Genomic DNA, 21,775 nt, shown 5'->3' on the forward strand with positions numbered 1-21,775 from the left:
CGATCTTTATGAAATCGACCTTTATGCTTTAAAAAAACAGACTTTGTATGCCATTGCGAAACACCTTTATTATTATACATGCAACAAAACCATGGTTCTCAACATTCTAATTGAAATGACATTTGGTCACAGTAGAGCTATACCTTGTATAGTTAAAGATCCTACACAATTAAAACGCAGAATATAAACATTTATTACACAGAGTTTTATAGCATAAATTTACTAGTAAAAATAATGTGCACAGAACAAAATAGATAGATGAACAGAACTAACTTGCACCTACTGTATTATTCAGAGTCTACGCTCCGCCCCTCTCCTGCTTCAGTGTTCTGCACAATACTCATTTAATGTTTTCCTCTTGCTCCACATTTTAAAATCTAACAAGTAACTGTCACAGTATATATAGCAAAAGATTACCTACACCTTACCCGCTAATTTCAAAGTTGGTGCATTGAATGATAGGCACTGTAGCTGGCAAGTGAAAGTGCACAGTCAGTGCCGGTCTTGATGATTGACATGCATTTACACAAATGAGAGCATTCTATCGCTGCTTCAGGCAATGAGATCTGTCAGAGCCGGGTGAAATGACAGTGAAACTGCAGTACTAATGGACCACTGAGATGACTGACAGCGACCTATAGCCATTCAGAGTGGAACAGAGACGGGACAGACAATAAGTATAAAAACTACACAAACTAGAGATGATTTCTAAATGATTATTTTTTATAAGAAAATAAAAATAGTGAGTGGTTTTACAGATGTTTATCCTATATACATTTATTTCAATTGAACTATATTTTAACAAACTTTACAGATTAATATCGAAAAGTAGCAAGCCTAGTTATGCACAACAATAGGCCAACCAATGTTAACAGAAGCTGACAAGAAGAGGTGGTCACCCTAGCAGCCGCAATATCCATTTAGAAAGAACTGACAGGTTAATCTGCCACATCTTGCTTTCTGTTAGTACAAACGTCTCGCTGTAGGCTTCAGATGACACAGACTAGACGTTTTCTCTCTGCTAAATGTTTAACCAACCCAAACCAATTTTTCAGTTATCCAGAATTTAACTTTCTACAATGGTTCTGAGTGTCCCAGACTGTAGCTCAACTCTGCTGTAGAGACTTCCAGGCGAAGGAATCAAGCAAAGAAATCAATTAAGGGCTATTCACATTATAGTGTTTATTCGCTGTGTTTTCTATGGTAAAAACATATATGATTGACATCAATCAATCAAGCAATCTTTATTTTATATAGCGCCTTTCATAATGGACCACCATCACAAAGCGCTTTACAAGCTAGTGAGAAACAATGCATAGTACATTAAATACAGTGAAATACAGGGCATAGTACATTAAATACAAACAGTAAAAAACAATGCAACTGCATTAAATACAGGCATATTACATTAAATACAAGGCTAGGATGTGAATTCTAAACATTGTGCTTACGATTTCCTCATATTTTCCCATAATTTCTGTTTGTATTCTTTATCAAGATATTTCTTGTGCTGCTTATCATAAACAAGATAATTTCTGTAATCGCTGTAATTGCTGTAATCAGATGTTCCCCCATCTTGCCTGATATTTGACGTGCAAGTCTGAATACAAAAATAGCAACGAAACGTTGGGCTTAAAAAAACGTAGCGAATGAACGCTATAGTATGAATAGCCCTTGACAGAGATATTTCTGTGGGGCTCCTTAAGAAACATTTAACCCTACTGGTAATACTGTACATCTTTAAATTACATTGCATCGAAAAAAAAAATACTATTTTTTTAGTCAAGGCAACCAATGGTAAAATGCAAATTGGGATATATGCAAGCTATATTGTATTTATATATAGTAATTTAAGCAGATTATCTTATATAGCCATATGCAGTTCAATATGCCTGTATGCAGAACTGTACTTGTGCACCTTGCTTTGTGTTATAAAATATTAGAGTGGTTTGCTTTGTGCTGGTTGCCCCCATTGGCAGTTTTGCTAATTCATATTGATTTATCCATAGTGGTAAAGTAAAACATTTTGGTACACTAATGATCCTTTTTGCCCGCATTGCACAGTAATATACAAAATCCTAAATAATAATAAACCTTTCAGCTTCAATTGCTTAGAGTAGGTTTTGCCCTGAAGATGATTGTGCAAAGCAGTGAAAAGGTGGACGAGCCAAACATTGCAGGATTTGTGATTTCCATTTATTGAAATTACCATGTCGCTTATATTATTTGATTCCATGGTGCGGCAGTTGGTCATTAAATTGATGAATAATTTCTGAGTGCAGTTTGACTGTAGTATAACCCCACTAAAAATGCACAGCTTAATATACTAGGCTGGTAACAGTTTTCAGGGTGTCATCTTAAGGAATGAACAAGTTGGGTTTGAAGTGCTTTACCGCCCCCCATATCCACCAGACAGTGATTATTTCTGATAAACTGAAGAATAATTTATGTGGAGAGCTTATGTGGAGTGCATAACAATCAGAAAAAAATTGCAAGTGGAATGTTTTCCAGGATGCAATCACAGCCCTTCAGAACCAACTTCCATAGGGTGACATGTGTGGAGGGAGGGGAGGCAGGTGATCCATGAGTAGAATATGGACATGTGACCTTCTACAAAAGAAGGAATGTAATAAGTAAATACAGGGAAGACATTGCATTCTAAGTATCATTTCTGTATGGATGGAATTTTGTTCTCAGTACTAGTAATATATACCGAGCGTCAAAAGAAACTTATCACTATTATAGCACATTTATTTTCAGAAAAAAAATAAATGATGGCATTGACGAAATGTTTTTGGTTTCTTTTTAATCACTCGATCATTCATCCTTGACCATGACACGCCTGAGTGACTATGACTGAAGCATATGCACTTAATCACCTAATTAGTGAGACAGTTGATTGGACACTGGATATGGAGTGATTTCAGCTGTTGAATTGCAAGCTTGAATAAAAGCAATAAAGAAAATCACAGAAAAAATGTCAAATGTAAAATGTTTCGATTACATCTAGTGAAGTCTATCCAAATATAAGTGATAAGCTTCTTTTGATGCTCAAATATAAGTGATACATTTCTTTTGATGCTCAAATATAAGTGATAAGTTTCTTTTGATGATCAATATATATTGCATGCAAAGCAAATAACTCCAGGCACATGCCAGTGCATATTCATTAGTCTTGTTTTGCTGGTATCCCCACTGTAGCTCACTAGGGAGATATGATGCGGAGGACACAGCATTTTTTAAACTGGATTTTAGTTTTCATTCATTTTCTTTTTTTCAGTATTAGAATCACCTTGAGAAACGGCTTAAATTTACACAGTATATGTGACAGGAAAACCTCCTCTAAGTGTAATCTTGTGCATCCTAATGCAAATAATCAATTAGTGAGGAAGGATGTAACCAAGAATTCCTCTGTGTCCCATTTCAGGTCTTGAGGCCACAAATTGGGTCATTTCACTTGACAGTTTTCATTCATGGATTTTCTCTGCATACAGAATTAGTGTCAACTGTACACATTAACTACTTTTAATTAAAGGTGATTTGTAATAATTGCTGGAAATAGATGTGTTAACACATTTTAAGTTTTAATTTATAATACATGTAGCAACTAAATACAGTTTGAATGTGCAGTATATTGCTGGGCAAAGCTTGTTTATTGTATTGCTTGTAGTTATTGCCTTATATTTCAGATAAATGTGCCTTTCCATATCACCAGTACCATTTTAACAGCTCAGTGGTTTGAGAAATCTACCAGTTACCATGACAAATCCATTGCTTTGTGTTTTCATAGTTCCAAGTCACGATTAATGATTGCATTGTTATGAGTGATGTGGAATGCTGGAGCTGAAACAGCTGTGTCCAGATGCTGCCCCAAAACCATTAGAAGCAAAGCTGTATCCATATACCACACTGTTTATGATACATAGCTGGCCATGGAACCTGTCCATGCTTTTTTCAAAAGTATTATATTTGGAGCAGCTACTATGTGGTGGAATTCCCTAAAAAGTAACACAGCTGAACAATGTAAATGCATTTATTACATTTCAGGGATTATATTAGTGAAGCCTGAAACATAAACTCTATAAATGTTGAAGAGTGTGTATTAACACACACGCTATGGGGAATTTAATCATTTAAACATTAGCCAAGTGTCGAACATATAGAAAAAAATAGTTTATGTATGTCAAATATAGCCTCACTTAATGTACAGTGTAAAGTTAATGTATAAGATATTCAAATAGGGTAACTAAAAGTTTGCTGTTTTCCTGTTTTTCAGTAAGGAATTGTATTTAAATAATTTTAATGAAGTGTTGTTCACAATACAATACCGGTCAATCTGATACTCACAATACAGTATATACATTATCTACCATTTGCCCTTTTAAAAAATACATTAAGGGTACATACAGTTTACACAATTCAAAATGTATTGTAATTCATGAATGTAAATGATAAGTAAATTACTTGCTTTATTCATTTGTAAATATACTGCCATACTGCATGGGAGTGCATTTCAAGTTTTAAATGTGACTCCCTAGATTTAATTCATTTATATTTAAATGGGTGCTTCTGTGCAACTTTTTACATTTTCATGTAATTTGCATACAAACTGTCAGAAGTGTTTTTGTCTTGACATGACAGAGAATGTTAGCAGGGTAAAAAGTAGTTTCTCTGAAGATGAATATTTCGTAAAAGGGAAGTTCCTAATAAAGTAAGCCACTTTCAAAACCCATTAGAGATACGTCTCCTGTGTAGGTATGCATATGTAATTTTGCTGGTCTGCTGGATTAGCCACTTTTTAAAATGTATGCCGACAATACTGAAGTCTGTTATAAAATTGGTTAAGGGAGATGAAAATCAGTTTTACAGAGTTTAATGAAATCCTCAAATTGTTTGTTACGGATGATCTCACACTGAATGCAAATTAAACAAAAATTATGCTATTTGCAAATCAAAATAAATATTTAATGTGCACGATAATGTCAGAGACTTACCCATGACCACCGTAATATCAATGAAATCATGAAATGACTGACGGAGAAACTACACTAGCCTATTACGGGACCACTGAGTTGACTGACAGTGACCCCTAGCCATTCAGAGCGGAACGGAGACGGGACAGACAGCAAGCATAAAAAACTTATTTAAGTAAAAAAAATTATTATTTTTGGTAAGAAAAAAAAATAGTGAGTGGTTTTACCGACGTTTATATAAATTTATTTCAAACTCATATTTTTAGGAATTCGACATTTAACGGGCTTTACCGATTAAAATTGAAAAGAAGCAAGCCTAATCATGCATTACAAATCACATATTCATTTTGATTACCATAGTATGATAATGTGTACAGTAAGTGCAATTATCGCACACCATAAAGTTTAGCGCCCTTTCGTAAATGAGACCCTTAGCGATAACATTTGAGAATGTACAGGTAGATAATTGAGTGAAAAAAGTCTGCTCTTGGTGTGAAATATTAGTTATCTTAACTACAGTATTCTTGTTGTTTAGGATCACTTTGCATATTACTTTCTGTTTTAGTGATCACATCCTGGTGAATTTTTTAAACTCAGATGTTTAAAACACCCCTATGGCCTCAAAAGATCTCTCAAACAAGACACCAGAAAGTTCTGTTAAGGTCACAAGTATAGTTTAAACCTCTCAGTTTTAAAAAGTCATCAGCATGGGATGGCTGAAACAGAAACTGATACACAAGGTGAATCTGAACAACAGAAGAGTTCTGTTATATTTCATACAGTATATATTTCAATTAGTTCATATCATTTAATAGATAATGAAAATAAGATTTACGCTTAGTTCGTCTGTGTTGGTTTAATAGCAGGAGAAGGTACATTTAAAACTACAACATTCGCTTTCCTCAAAAGATCTTTGTGAACACCCTAGAAATGCATCACTGAAGTTCTCTCTGTTCTTCCTCAGGGAGGAGCTGATGATCTCGTCAGCCTTCGACAGTCTGGAGGTCCTGCTCGACTCGTTCGGGCCGGTGCGTGACTGTTCTAAAGACAATGGTGGCTGCAGCCGGAACTTCCGCTGCATCTCTGACCGCAAACTGGACTCTAGCGGCTGTGTGGTGAGTGAGAAACATCTTCTTTAGCTTCGCCATTAAGCAGTTCTCCCTCGCAGTTCACTCCTTTACCAGTCTTCTGCCACTCTTGAGCAGAGACTGCTGAATTGAGTAGGGGACTCATATCCATTCAGGGATAAATTGAGAACACCAAACTGTCAACTGAGCCTTATTCAAACCCACGACTCGAGTGGAGAAAGACTCGCAAGGCTGGAGAACTGGACTACCTATGCCATATTCAGTAGCTACTGTTATGATGATTTTTCAAAGGTCAGATTTATTTCTTTGTATATATTTGCAATCTAGTAATGTATTTAAAGTTCAGCCTCTAATTTAAAGATTTGAGTATGAAGCAATCAAAATACATTTTGGGTGACATTTGGCAAAATTTAGGCAAATGTTTAGAATAAATGCCCTTGCTCACAAGACTCGGATTGTGGCCATTTACGTTTTTTGTCCCAGTGTAGTCAATTGCAGTGTATTAAAAGCTACATCTATTTTACATTCTGTAGATATGTTCAAAAATAATAATGCATCTGGCATGTGATTGTAATACAGTCAATGAGAAGATGTAAGAAAGCCTGCCAAGACGTGCATTCAAGTTATCTGCAGACAAGTGCTTTATGTAAATTGATCTGCATACTGATGTGAAATTTAGCTGGTTCTTTTTTTATCATTCCCTTTTTTAATACCTGGGGCTGTACTAAGAAGATGTACATAAAGATAAATAAATCTGAAAACATGGACATTTGTCTTGTAATACCTAGATCTAAATCCCATGGAAATGTGAGAGGAAAGTGTTAGTATAAAAAAATGCCATGAACATTGGGCAGCAGTGTGGAGTAGTGGTTAGGGCTCTGGACTCTTGACCGCAGGGTTGTGGGTTCAATCCCAGGTGGGGGACACTGCTGTTGTACCCTTGAGCAAGGTACTTTACCTAGATTGCTCCAGTAAGAACCCAACTGTATAAATGGGTAATTGTATGTAAAATAATGTGATATCTGTATAATGTGAAATAATGTATAAGGTGATATCTTGTAACAATTGTAAGTCGTCCTGGATATGGGCGTCTGCTAAGAAATAAATAATAATAACATTACCAACTTTCGCAGTTGAATTATTTGAAGATCAGATTGTTTAGGTTAAAGGTAATTTGCATTTGACACACAACAACATATTCTTTATTTTGTGTGGTATGCTGGTTTATTATGTAATTTGGCTACGTGTTTGTAGGCAAACAGTCAGAATGATGTGCAAGTTGTTCCAAATCTGTTACTGTGTAGCTATTAATGGTAATCCTGTGGTCTGCTAGTTGCTTGTTTGGGTGTGTGGCAAAGTGGTTTATTAAGGCTTTTAAATAATAACACTGACTATATGTGTATAGTCAGCAAAACCATGGGGTTCAGTCCCGAAATAATAATAACAAACACACACTTTAAGACACTTTCACGTTCCGCAGTCCAACAGTGAGTGCTCCGGGTGCAAGTGGTGTTGTGAATGTGAAACAAGTGCTTTACAGTGGTACAGTGCTGTCCGGGTCTAATGCTGGCTTGACAGCTCCCGGATCTTTAGCCGTCTGCAATTACACACAAGACACAGTTAAGTAGACACAGTCCAACACTAAACACTCACGGTTTCTTTCTTTTCTTCATGGTCAGTCCGTAACCATAATGGAGGAACAGATAGCTCGGCCACTTCCCCTAAATACCTTCAGTCACGCCCTCTTTCAGTGGCGCGGCCAATCACGTCTCCTCCAATCCATGACTGACACATCACCTACCGCATTAAGGCGATGACTTTGTGGCTCTGCCCCCTTCCTGGATGGCTGGCTTCCGACCGACCCTGGAATGAACTGCCAGACCATCCAGTACGAGGTACACTGTTCCTGTTACACAGTGCCCTCACAGGTCGAGAGGGAGATTGTTGACTCAGATTCATTCGCTCTCTGTCACAGGGCGTCAACTGCCCCTTTAGCTCCAGCCTTAGCTTTCACTTCTGGCATCTGGCATTTAAATGCCTCAAGGGAACACACTAGAAAAATATCTAATCAATAGCATGTGTGCATTTGAATTCTCATGGCATTAATGCTGCTGGTTGTGGGAAGGAGGGGCTCAGTTGTCTGATCATTATGTAGCCAATGCCAAGCCTGGTTGCTCTGCTGGTAGAAAAATACTTAAATACAAGCTGCTTAAGAAAATTGCATTCTGTCCTAAGCTATTAAATTTGACAAACAATTTGCTGCTTCAGTAGGAGTGAATTATTCTTTGCGTTAATGAAGCTAGTCAAGCTACTACCTTTGCCAACCCTACACAGTTGTGTACACACACAACACAAAATAATATAATTTCCATTTCCATTTAATGAGACTCTTGAGGTAAACTGTATGGGGCAAACTTGATTTGATTTTGATCATTTTTAAATTCAAGTTATGTAGTCAGGCATAGTAGCTTAAAGGGGATATTTATAGGTCTAACAAAGAAAGTTTACCATTATTGTGTGAAACTTTTCCCTTACTCCAATACATTGTACTACTGTTTGGATGCAGTTACATTAGAACAAATACATCACCCTGATCTTGCAAAGTACAGGAAGCTCAGCTTGGCTCAGAAGTAAATGCCAGCTCAGAACACCATCAACTGAGACTTGTACGTGAGATCACTGATGTATCACCTTTGATTTGCTTTGTTCCTCTTTGCATTTTGATTCCTGAATAAACTATTTTTGATTTACTTTACCTGAAGAAGATTAATTATTATTATTATTATTATTATTATTATTATTATTATTATTATTTTGTTAAAATGTTGTAAATCTTGTGCTGTCACTTGTGACGGCTCTCAATGGCAGTTATTGTTCAGTTTTCATATGTTCCCTGTAAGGGATCGCAAAAAAAAAAAGAAACGCACATCTATCACCATACCATTGCCATATTCTAATTACTGTTTCTGAGGGTATATCAGTTATGTTTTTATCCTTCTTTCATAACCATTACTTGTTAGAAATCAGTCCCACTTCTGCTATTAGTTCGGCCAGGCTGCCATTCCCAGCCAGTGGGAGCCAAGGCAGTGCAGTCGTTTTGAAATAGTCTAATAATTGCTAAATGATTATGTGATTAATTAGTTATGTAGCCTATGCAGAAGAGAAATTTGAAGCTGTCTTAACTGCAAAACTAACTGGTTTCTATAAAAATAATTAAATAAAATAATAAGGTTGGCAAGGATGATTGGAAGAGACCTCTGCAAGCACGAGAGATGATATTTAAATTTAAACCATTCCAGCCTGGAGTGTTGACATTCATTTCCCATTTAGTTCTGAAACAAATTAGTTTAATATCTACCTCTTTCTAAAAAGGAGGCCGTGTGGTCCAGTGGTTAAAGAAAAGGGCTTGTAATCAGAAAGTCCCCGGTTCACATCCCACCTCAGCCACTGACTCATTGTGTCACTTAACCTCCTTGTGCTCCGTCTTTCAGGTGAGATGTAATTGTAAGTGACTCTGCAGCTGATGCATAGTTCACACACCCTAGTCTCTGTAAGTCGCCTTGGAGAAAGGCGTCTGCTAAATAAACAAATAATAATAGTAATAAAAAAAAAAAGAAAAATCTAATTTAAAATAAATAAAGTACTAGTAATTTGTATTACAAAGTTTAAAAAACAAAAACTGAGACTTTAGTTAGACTAGAGAGAATTTCATTATAGTGCATACTCATTTTTCTCAGTAAATGATTTTACAAAATGCTTTTCAGGGGTTTTAGGTATATTATCTGAATAGTTTAATAATGCCTCACGCTATGGGTTTTCAAACAAATGGCATTGCAGCCTAGATACTTTTTATTTGTTCGATACAAATAGATCATGCATTTTATGACCTTAATCTTGTGGACCTTCATTGAAATATTTTAGACTGCAGTCACTGAAACTAGCTCAATCTGCATTTCTTTATAATTGATAGTTATACCTTTATCTACATAGGGACTCATTTCAGTTTCATTCTTTGAATTACTTTTTGAAGTACATGAGACATACTGTATTCTCGGACAAAACAATATATTTAAATATATTTCTTCACAAATGCATTGCGGTATTCTTTCATTTGTATTTTTATCTGTAATCGCAAAAATCACATTTCAATTGACCTTTTTAAAGCTACTTTTTCAAGAGATACCTTAAAGCAGTGGTTCTCAATTTGTGGTCCGCAGACAACTGGTGGTCTGCCGGCTCCCTTCACGTGATCCGTGGAACATGCCTTTAACCAGCAAAGACATGTGTTAATGCAACACAACGCACAAGTCCTGGAGTGTGTTATCCCGCTTACAAAAATGGATACAATTAAAAAAAAAAAAAAATGATTATATAGCCTTCCTCTTTGCAGATAACATAGTCCCTCAAGGTTCTATTTGTTGTAAACAGTAAACTGGAGGTTTTCAGCGTTTCCATTTATTGTAATTAATTAAAATGAATGAAGCCTGGTGGTCTTAATCACACAGTAAACATGAGCTGACAAAACCCACAATGTTTGCCTTGTTAGTGACCAAGCATTTAAAACTGCTAATGATGTATTTTTGTTGATAATGAAAAGATACAGAAAAAGAGGCAAAGACAAAGTTCACTGTCCACGCGTTACAAAAATACATTATTGGCATTTTTAAATGCTTGGTCACTAACAGGCTATCACTGAGGTTTATGCAACCATGCCTCATACTGTATCTATTTTCCTTCTGCAGCAAAGTCAGTTCTCCATAATCCCATTCCTTAGACTGTTCCTTTGTTCAGTCTTTGATACAGAAACACCTCACAATTGAGTGTTTAGTATCATATCTATCAAAGCATGAGTAAAACTACATTACCATTTAGCTTTTTGTTATGTTATGAAAGCTGAAATGTGTTTCTGTTATTGTATTACCCATGTATGTAAGGAAAGCTGAAATGTGTTTCTGTTATTGTATTACCCATGTATGTAAGGAAAGCTGAAATGTGTTTTTGTTCTCCTCTAACCCCTGGTACTTCAATAACTGCAGTGCTCTGATGTTTTTAACAGTCCACTGTAGGACTGTAAAACAAGTTATTTCGAAATACTAAAAGAAACCTAATTTGTCATATTTTTATTTTATTTTAGTACTGTATTTCTATATTTAGCACTATTGAGTGTTTTATAGCATGGCTTTATAGTGTGGATTTATTATGGTATAAACTTTGCAAAGTGTATAATAGCACAGTGAACGCATACACATTATGTATGGAATGGAAACTTTGGGTTACTTACCGTAACCTTGCTTCCCTGAAAGAGAAGATAACCACCAAAACATTATGTAGGGATATGGTAGGTATTTTCTGAGCTCTCTATACCAGAGCGATTAAATAGTCAAACCATGGAAGCCATGTTCTCTTTTTGCATCAAAGCCGTGAGCGCGACCAATGCGACCTCGCTGGTTGGTGGCCGTCTTCTCTTTCAGGGAACCAGGGTTATGGTAAGTAACCTAAAGTTCTTTTTCAATTCGAGGATGACCACAAAACATTACGTATGGGAAATGTATACCAGAGCCGTCGCGAGGGAGAAGGAACGGCAGCTTACGAGGGACGCATCAGAACCGCTTAACCCTAGCTTATCTGTGCAGCGTGCAACCTCAAGAACCCTCGTGCCTATTGAAGGCAAAGTAGGATCTACCACATTCAAGCAATACAACCTGGAGAACGTATGTGGCGTAGCCCAGCTAGCCGTCCTACATACATCGGACAGTGAGGCCCCCCTGAAGAGGGCCCAAGATGTAGCCAACCCTCTAGTGGAGTGCGCAGCTACTCAACCAGGTGGGTTAAGCCAGCACTGTCATACGCCGCAGAGACTGTATCCACAATCCAGTGTAACAGTCACTGTTTTGAGAGGGGCTGTCCTAGGGTCTGTAAACCGTGACAAACAAAGAGCTGGTCACAATGACGCAGAGCTCTTGTTCCATCCACATAACATCTCAGTGCCCGCACTGGGCAGAGGAAGTTCAAGGTGGATGGAAAGACTCCAGTTCCATAAATTGGTTCATGTGGAAGGCTGTGATCACCTTAGGGAGGAAAACAGGGTTTGTACACAGTGACACCCTGCTGCCATCATCCCAAATACGCATGCAGGAGCTGTGCACCAACAGCGCCTGTAGCTCACTGACCCGCTTTGTGGAGGTGATAGCCAAGAGGAAGGCTGTCTTCATGACATATGCTTCAACTCTATGGAGTATATAGGCTCAAACGGGGCCTTTATGAGAGCCTCCAGTACAACATCAAGGCTCAATTCAAGACGAGAACGACCCTCCAGGGAGGGCATAACCGCCGAGCACCTTTCAGGAAACGGGTTGTTAAGAAATGCGCGCCCGGAGATACCAAATCTACGGGGGCATCAAACTGTTCCTGCAGAAATTGCAAGACAACTGGCATGTCCAGGGATATCAGTTGCCATGTTGTCAGTTACCAGCTGTGTTTTTCCAGCAGTAATTGTTTAAAGCAATACATACTGGGTCACGCAACCACTGTTCGCAGGCACTGTTCACAGCAACACAGATTCTTTCACACGTATTTTACTTCCATAAAATATTGATCAAGCAAAAGTAGTAGTGATTTAAAGAGTCTGTTCTGAGGATTGGTTAGAAGATTTAATGTACCATATCTTTACATTAGAGGCAATAACTCAGTTGTCACCAAGCTAGCAGCGAAGTGACAAAATCAATGTAAATGTGTCCAGGGACAAGGCAGGGTTTTAGTCATTAGGTATGGCCTTTTATACCCGATGCAGTGAGTGGATGACTCAAGAGGCTTGTAACCTAAATCTGTAACCATCAGAGCTGCTAAATGAGGAAGGAACAGGCTACATTTTATCAGCTTTGTCCCTTTGATCCTGATATCATTCCATTTTCTGTTTCAACTGCTTTTTTGTTGTATTTGTTTTGACAATGAGCCAAAGCAATTTTTTCTCATGTATTATCTGCTCATACCTTAGTGGATTCTTTCCAACTGAATGTCACTGTGCTTATTATACAGATGTACAAAATTCAGAAAGCCAGCACATACTATACAGTTATATTGCAATATGAATATTCTGTACTGTTAAAATGAAGCTAGTATAGCATAAATGTTTAGGCAGTTTTCAGTTCAGCTTGAAACACTTTAGTACAGCTTAAAAAGTGCTGGTGATCAGGTCATCAGGTGGTACTTTGCCAAATAACTATTGTGTAATTTTAACACATTAACTAACATTCATAGTGCTGTGATAGTATAGAACAGGGCACATATTTGCAGCATAATCAATCACATGGATGGACCTACAGTTTGATGAAGATAACAAGGTTCTTATAAAATATACAGTTCCAGACAGCCTTGAGAAAGGGACTGTATTTTGTTGATGGGGGAAGGCCAAGCTCTGGTCACCACCCTAGAGGCTATCAAACCAATGCAGTGCACTAATGGGAAGTACACTATTGATCAGGTTAGGTACCTGAAATATTGCATTAGTAAAACTGCTGGCTAATCACCTAGTGTAACAAAATAATAGTGTACATCACAATGACAGGACACATATTGACCTTAATGCAAAAAATGACATTTCTCTTGTTTTGAACACCCACATAATACAAAATAATATCAAACAAGGAGATGCTTGGGCAAATGCATGAAATATGGGCTGTTTTACATACAGTGCTAGTACCACTGAAAGTCCTTCTGGAAGTATCCCAATACACTAATGTGGTGCAGACCTCCATAGGAACCTGTGTCAGACCAGTTCACTGTTTTGGTGGAGAACTAGTGTAGTGTGTTTTTTTCTTCCTCTGTGCAGTAAATGTATAATCAGTCCACTAAACATGATTTCTTCTATCAAAGTGTCCACCAGGTCTAAGCCCGATGAAGGATGGCACAGGATGCTATGATCACCACATTGGGATTGACTGCTCGGATGGCTTGAATGGGGGGTGTGGACAGCTGTGTCTTCAGCAGTTGGCACCCTTGGCTGAAGACTCATCTCTCTACAACATCCTTATGTTCTGTGGGTGAGTTATTGTATCGATGCAAGAATGATTTTATTCTATTTATTATACTATTTCCCTAATATTTTTCCTCTTGTACTTAATCAATACAATCTTTATTACCAAAATTACTATACAATATATAACACCCTTCACAGTCCTGGTTTGACTACGCCGAATCCTCCACAACTCTATTGTAATTGTAACTTTTATACAAATATATATATATATTTGTCATAACACCATAACCCAGGTATGCTATGCCCCTCATTTGTAGTATAAAGTTTAGTGTTATGTTAGAGTCTAGAACTATAGGCTGATTCTTATATTGTTTTACAAAATAACAATACAAAATAAGACAAAAGTGTAAATGTACTGTAAATGAAAAAGCTATATCATAAAATGTATGAAGTTTCTTTTAGTGTTTATTGGTATCAGAAAGATTTTAATATAGATAAACCTTAGGCTGCCATCATCACTCCACTGCATTCTCTTTCATTAACAAAGGTTCAATATGATCTCATGCACAGACATGTCCAAAAGTTGTCAGCTATGAAAGAAGTCTGAATTACAATACAATATAATCCAATTTGCATTTATAAAGCACCTTCCATGCGCAAACATCCCAAGGCTCTGAAAATAACGTTGAGTCTGAGCAGCCATGTGTGGGCCAATGTAAATAGATGTTGAGCTGTAAGGTTTTAAGTAAGGTTTTTAACACTTGGTGTGTCAAAGTGCTGAATATTTCCTGACAGGTAGTTCTAGAGATATGTATTTTGTAGGTTAAGCAAAACAACAAGCCGGCTTTCATCTGAAACCTAAAGTAACAGACACCTGGTCCCGTTTAGAATAGGTTTGTTGTCTGACGCTCAGTAAGCTTGAAAGGTTTGACCCTGGATACAGAATGTATTACTGATGTACAAAGTGTCACCAGGGAAACTACACCACCAGCATATCAATGTAAAGGTATTCAACTGTATATCTTATAAAATAGCTATCTTTATGTTATAGTTGAGAGCTCAGTTGGGTAAATACACCTGTGTGTACCTCAGTCAACTACTGACATATTTTTACATATATATATATATATATATATATTTGCATTACAGTTGCATTGAAGACTATAAGCTGGGGCCTGATAGACGGTCTTGCCAGCTCCTTTCTGAGTCATGCACGGAAGGCCTAGACTGTGGGGAACTGGACGACATCCCAGCCAACCAGACAGTCTTTGGGGACCTCTTTTACGGCTACAATAATCACACCAATGAGCTCACTTCAGGACAGATCCTAAAGGTGACTTTCAGGTAGGCTGAGTAATGGAGAGATGTGTCTAAAATCATTCTTTGTTATTTAAATGGTGCAATAAATATTTCCTGAGAAAGTTGCATTATTAAATTAGGTATGCTAATACATAACTGAAATTAGACATGTATGGTGGGCATTGCTTTTTATCTTAATAGAGCACATTTTATATGCAGTGACAGATAACTGCTGTTCATTAATTTACACAGTACCTGCTGACAAGTACGGTGTCCATATTAGGACATCATCATTTCTCACGTCTCAGCGTCAGTTATCAGGAATTTCTTTTCATTCATTTAGTTTGGTGATCAGTCGTCATTTCTCAATCATTTTTTCTGTCATCCCTCATGTGTTTTTTATGTCAGCCATTATTTGTATCATTATTATTATTATTATTATTTATTTCTTAGCAGACGCCCTTATCCAGGGCGACTTACAATTGTTACAAGATATCGCATTATTTTTACATACAATTACATTATTTTCTTTACACATTATTTTTACATACAATTACCCATTTATACAGTTGGGTTTTTACTGGAGCAATCTAGGTAAAGTACCTTGCTCAAGGGTACAGCAGCAGTGTCCCCACCGGGGATTGAACCCACGACCCTCCGGTCAAGAGTCCAGAGCCCTAACCGCTACTCCACACTGCTGCCCTAGGCAGCATTAGGCATCATTTGTATATTGTGTCCGCCGTAACTCGAATTTCGAATCATGGAAAACCTCTGTCACTTAAATTTCGAGTCATGGAAAACCTCTGTCAATGAAATTCTCTGTCAACAATCAGACAGCATTTTTTCTGGGACTTAACGTAACAGCCAATTACATTTCTAAGTTTGCATATCCTATGATTTCATTGGCTACTGCGAATGTCAATCAACGGAAAACAAAAACAGGACCCATAATTGTACTAATAATTGTCTTTGTCATCTCTTAAACTAGTGGAGATTGTTCAGTCGTAATGGCTTCAGTGAGTCTTGCAATTTCTTTATGGGTGTGTAACAGGGGACACCTGGACTGGCCGTCTGAAGAGGGCGGCAGTTCCGGGGAATCCGCCTGTCAGTCATGGCAGTGACACAGAGAGGTGGGGAAGAGGGTGTGTGGGCTTGCCCTCTCTGAGTGGCTGGGGCGCGGGCTCATGGGGATTGTTCGGCCTATAAACGGATACTTTGTTGTTCCCTCAGGTCTGCCCTTTTTAGAGGAATGATCCAGCGGAGGCGATATGGACGGAGCGGGGCTGGAAGAGAGCCGCCAAATCATTACAAATAAAATATAAAGAATAGAGAAAAGAATATTGTGTAGTGGGGAAATGAATGGGCAGACCCCAGGGATTGTATAGTGAAGTCAGGGAACACCTGTGAGTGTAGGACGGAGTCCCGGGCCGTGTGGGTAGCGACAGTTGGGGTATCGGCTGCAAAGTGCAGCACCTTTATTTTGTAGATTTTGGTTAACAGTGTTTATTTTTGTTTTTCTTTATGCCTTCTGTTTTGTCTATTATTTAATGCACCTGCATGTGCGCTGTAGGTGAGCGGTGAAATACCTTTACAGTTTTCTGTCTCCTGTGTCAGTGATTTTCCCCCACCCTTCCACAGGGTGTAAATACATTTCTAATAATAGAATCTCCTAATGACACTTAAGGAATAAAGTGCGTTATTTTGCGTTTTATTCGTTCACGTAGCAATACTAACATTTACTTCAAGTTATTTTATTTTGTTTGTCTTCATATTTTTCATTTACATTTTTCCGTTGATTGACATTCGCAGTAGCCAATGAAATCATAGGATATGCAAACTTAGAAATGTGATTGGCTGTTACGTTAAGTCCCAGAAAAAATGCTGTCTGATGGTTGACAGAGAATTTCATTGACAGAGGTTTTCCATGACTCGAAATTTGAGTGACAGAGGTTTTCCGTGACTCGAAATTCGAGTGACGGCGGACACAAAATACAAATGATACCTGATACAAATAATGGCTGACATAAAAAACACATGAGGGATGACAGAAAAATGATTGAGAAATGACGACTGATCGCCAAACTAAATGATCCATGATAAAGAAATTCCTGATAACTGACGCTGAGACGTGAGAAATGACGATGTCCTAATATGGACACCGTAGACAAGAATACAGAACAAGAGTAAACATTGGGGGTGCCTGTGTCTTGAGTACTTGGCCGGAGATATTCTGATGTATTCCTCCTCTGGCGCTATCAATATTCCTAGTCCTCGGTGCATTTTTACCTCTAAGGGATAGGATCCACATGCAGTACAATCATTCAGTATATACAAGGAACCATGTTCCAAGAAATAATATTTCCTGATATGTTTCCAGGAAACAAAGAAACATATTTCACAGAGTAGACCATTATTATGTCCAATCAGAAGAGATTCATGTGACTGGATATTTGCACTCCAAACATTAGAACTAAATGGGCTCAATGATATAGTCAATTTGCATTCTTTAATATGAAATCTCTGATTTAAGTCAGATATGTCAATTACATTATATTGAAGTATCTTCAATGTTGATAGTTTCTATTGTATGGATCTGTGATATACTGTTGATGAAATATGAAATCATGATCAAATTTGGATATGTCAATTGCAGTATACTAAATCAATTACTGTATTTAATTAAAATTACACTTTAGGGAAAGAATGTGTTGGATGTCAAAGCGAATATGAGAATGGCAGTGTGATGAAGCCAATGTGTTTGCAAAAATTAAAAGCAGACCGGACAGTTACATGAATGGATTTGGAAAATCTGGAATTTATGGTGCGCTCAGGAACTCTGAGGCAGTGTAAACTGTGCTTGCTACTGTGGTACCTGTATGACTATTCTTTTTTTATGTTAAGCAGTTTTGTGTTATTTTTTTACAAGGGGTTAATTAAGTACTGTAACAGCCAAAATAGTTTATTCCAGACTTGTTAGAAAAGCAAATTTGCTTTGGATTGTTACTGTCGATTCGTTGTAGATACTACTATTAAGACACCCACCGTGCAGGTATCGCAACATCCCTAAACAATATGTTAAAATAAATTAGTTCTGTACCATATAAAAATGAGTTAATTTTGCCAGTGCTTGTTAGTCTATTAACTAGTTTGACATTTTAAAGCATTTTTGTTTTGGCTTTATTGTTAAAAAGTTTTCACACGTGGCAATACTGTCCTACAATTACTAAATGATATTGTGATCATTCCACTGTGTTACGTTAGTGAACCAGAGGTACGTATTAAAACTGAAAGTTGCACAAACGCCTATTGTTAAAGTGTACTGCAGCTACTAATCCTTTCCAATTACTGGTATCTTAATTAAGGACTATATAAAGATAATGCTGTAACTCATTTTTAGAAGACCTTCTTTGTTCTTATCCAAGTTGCTACAGTGACATTGTAGATTATATAACAAGTTACTGTAAATGAGATACTGTTTAGAAGACAGATTTCATTAAGTAAACTTGTATTTGAATGTTTTTGAAATTAAAACTGTGCCATTTTTCTTTGTGAATGTGCTTAGTGAAAACGCCAATTTAAAAACCGTCAAAATCTACCAAGGTAACAAATCCACCAAATTTAACACCAGCCAAAATTTCCCGTTATACGGTATATAGCAGATTGTTGCTAAGTATATGGAATGTGAATTGAATGCATTGATTGCTATATCATTATTTCTAGTAATTAGATAATGGTTTTAAATGACAATGAGTACCGGGTGTATTTAATAGATCTAATGAGTCCTGCTTTCAATATGCTCTGATGAACACAACATGTCGAAACACATCAGCATATCTGTTTTTGCCTTGTTTTAATGAATAAAGTATGAATAATTGAGACAAACGTTCGGGATACAGGCTTTTATTTAGCGGGAGTTGCTGTCATTTCTCTTTGGCGGTGGCAATATCTAAAAAGTGTTTTCTATTTAACTTTTCCTGGGACCAAGCAACTCGTGTCTGATTGAATGGACTGAAACATCTCTGTAGTGCCAGCATATATATATATATATATATATATATATATATATATATATATATATATATATATATATATACAGACATGCTCAAATTTGTTGGTACCCTTACAGCTCATTGAAATAATGCTGCATTCCTCCTGAAAAGTAATGAAATTAAAAGCTATTTTATCATGTATACTTGCATGCCTTTGGTCATAGAATAAAGCAAAGAAGCTGTGAAAAGAGATGAATTATTGCTTATTCTACAAAGATATTCTAAAATGGCCTGGACACATTTGTTGGTACCCCTTAGAAAAGATAATAAATAACTGGATTATAGTGGTATTTCAAACTAATTAGTTTCTTTAATTAGTATCACACATGTCTCCAATCTTGTAATCAGTCATGCAGCCTATTTAAATGGAGAAAAGTAGTCACTGTGCTATTTGGTATCATTGTGTGCACCACACTGAACATGGACCAGAGAAAGCAAAGGAGAGAGTTGTCTGAGGAGATACAAGACCATCTCCAAGCAGCTTGATGTTCCTGTGACAACAGTTGCAAATATTATTAAGAAGTTTAAGGTCCATGGAACTGTAGCCAACCTCCCTGGGCGCAGCCGCAAGTGGAAAATCGACCCCAGATTGAACTGAAGGATAGTGCAAATGGTAGAAAAAGAACCAAGGATAACTGCCAAAGAGATACAAGCTGAACTCCAAGGTGATGGTACGGCAGTTTCTGATCGCACCATCCGTCGCTTTTTGAGCAAAAGTGGGCTCCATGGAAGAAGACCCAGGAGGACTCCACTTTTGAAAGAAAAACATAAAAAAGCCAGACTGGAATTTGCTAAAATGCATATTGACAAGCCACAATCCTTCTGGGAGAATGTCCTTTGGACAGATGAGTCAAAACTGGAGCTTTTTGGCAAGTCACATCAGCTCTATGTTCACAGACGAAAAAATGAAGCTTTCAAAGAAAAGAACACCATACCTACAGTGAAACATGGAGGAGGCTCGGTTATGTTTTGGGGCTGCTTTGCTGCGCCTGACACAGGGTGCCTTGAATCTGTGCAGGGCACAATGAAATCTCAAGACTATCAAGGCATTCTGGAGCGAAACGTACTGCCCAGTGTCAGAAAGCTCTGTCTCAGTCGCAGGTCATGGGTCCTCCAACAGGATAATGACCCAAAACACACAGCTAAAAGCACCCAAGAATGGATAAGAACAAAACATTGGACTATTCTGAAGTGGCCTTCTATGAGTCCTGATCTGAATCCTATTGAACATCTATGGAAAGAGCTGAAACTTGCAGTCTGGAGAAGGCACCCATCAAACCTGAGACAGCTGGAGCAGTTTGCTCAGGAAGAGTGGGCCAAACTATCTGTTAACAGGTGCAGAAGTCTCATTGAGAGCTACGGAAAACGTTTGATTGCAGTGATTGCCTCTAAAGGTTGTGCAACAAAATATTAGATTAGCGGTCCCATGATTTTTGTCCATGCCATTTTCATTTGTTTTATTATTTACAATATTATGTTGAATAAAAAAATCAAAAGCAAAGTCTGATTTCTATTAAATATGGAATAAACAACGGTGGATGCCAATTACTTTTGTCAGTTTCAAGTTATTTCAGAGAAAATTGTGCATTCTTCGTTTTTTGTGGAGGGGTACCAACAAATTTGAGCACGTCTGTATAAATCAACAAGTACAGAGAAACATCATCTGTAATTGACAAATTCAGGACTGGAAGACCCAAAAAGCTGTCTAACGAGGATGAGCAATACTTGAAGATAATATCCTTAAGGAATAGAAGGAAGACAAGCATTGAATTGAGAACAGAACTGGCAGAAGGCACAGGTGTCGTTGTCCATCAAATCAACAGTATGAAGGTCACTCTTGAAATCAGGACTTAAAGGACGTGTTGTAAGAATACATCTGTTAAGAAATGGGAACAAGACTAAAAGGCTAAAATATGTACAAGAACACAGAAATTAGACTATGGAACAATGGTCAAAGGTGCTTTGGACTGTGGACAATGACACCTGTGCCTTCTGCCAGTTCTGTTGTCAATTCAACACTTGTCTTCTTTCTATTCCTTAAGGATATTATCTTCAAGTATTGCTCATCCTTGTTAGACAGCTTTTTGATATATATATATATATATATATATATATATATATATATATATATATATATATATATATATATATATATATATTATTTGTTTATTTAGCAGACGCCTTTATCCAAGGTGACTTACAGAGACTAGGGTGTGTGAACTATCAGCTGTAGAGTCACATACAACTGCGTCTCACCCGAAGGACGGTGTACAAGGAGGTTAAGTGACTTGCTCAGGGTCACACAATGAGTCAGTGGCTGAGGCAGGATTTGAACCGGGGACCTCCTGGTTACAAGCCCTTTTCTTTAACCACTGGACAACACAGCCTCCT

General features: G+C 37.4%; 1 protein-coding gene across 5 annotated transcripts in view; it reads left to right on the forward strand.

Annotated features, from left to right (window-relative positions):
• LOC117417311 (astrotactin-1-like) overlaps window positions 1-21,775 on the forward strand; it is a 192,444-nt gene that overhangs the window by 77,306 nt on the left and 93,363 nt on the right. For all 5 annotated transcript variants that reach the window (XM_034029362.3, XM_059034897.1, XM_034029365.3 and 2 more), the window contains exons 12-14: window positions 5,938-6,088; window positions 13,934-14,100; window positions 15,186-15,380. In XM_034029362.3, coding sequence (XP_033885253.3) covers window positions 5,938-6,088; window positions 13,934-14,100; window positions 15,186-15,380 — 513 coding nt within the window. The remainder of the gene's footprint in view (window positions 1-5,937; window positions 6,089-13,933; window positions 14,101-15,185; window positions 15,381-21,775) is intronic.

This window comes from Acipenser ruthenus, chromosome 12 (assembly GCF_902713425.1).
Source record: "Acipenser ruthenus chromosome 12, fAciRut3.2 maternal haplotype, whole genome shotgun sequence".
NCBI lineage: Eukaryota > Metazoa > Chordata > Actinopteri > Acipenseriformes > Acipenseridae > Acipenser > Acipenser ruthenus.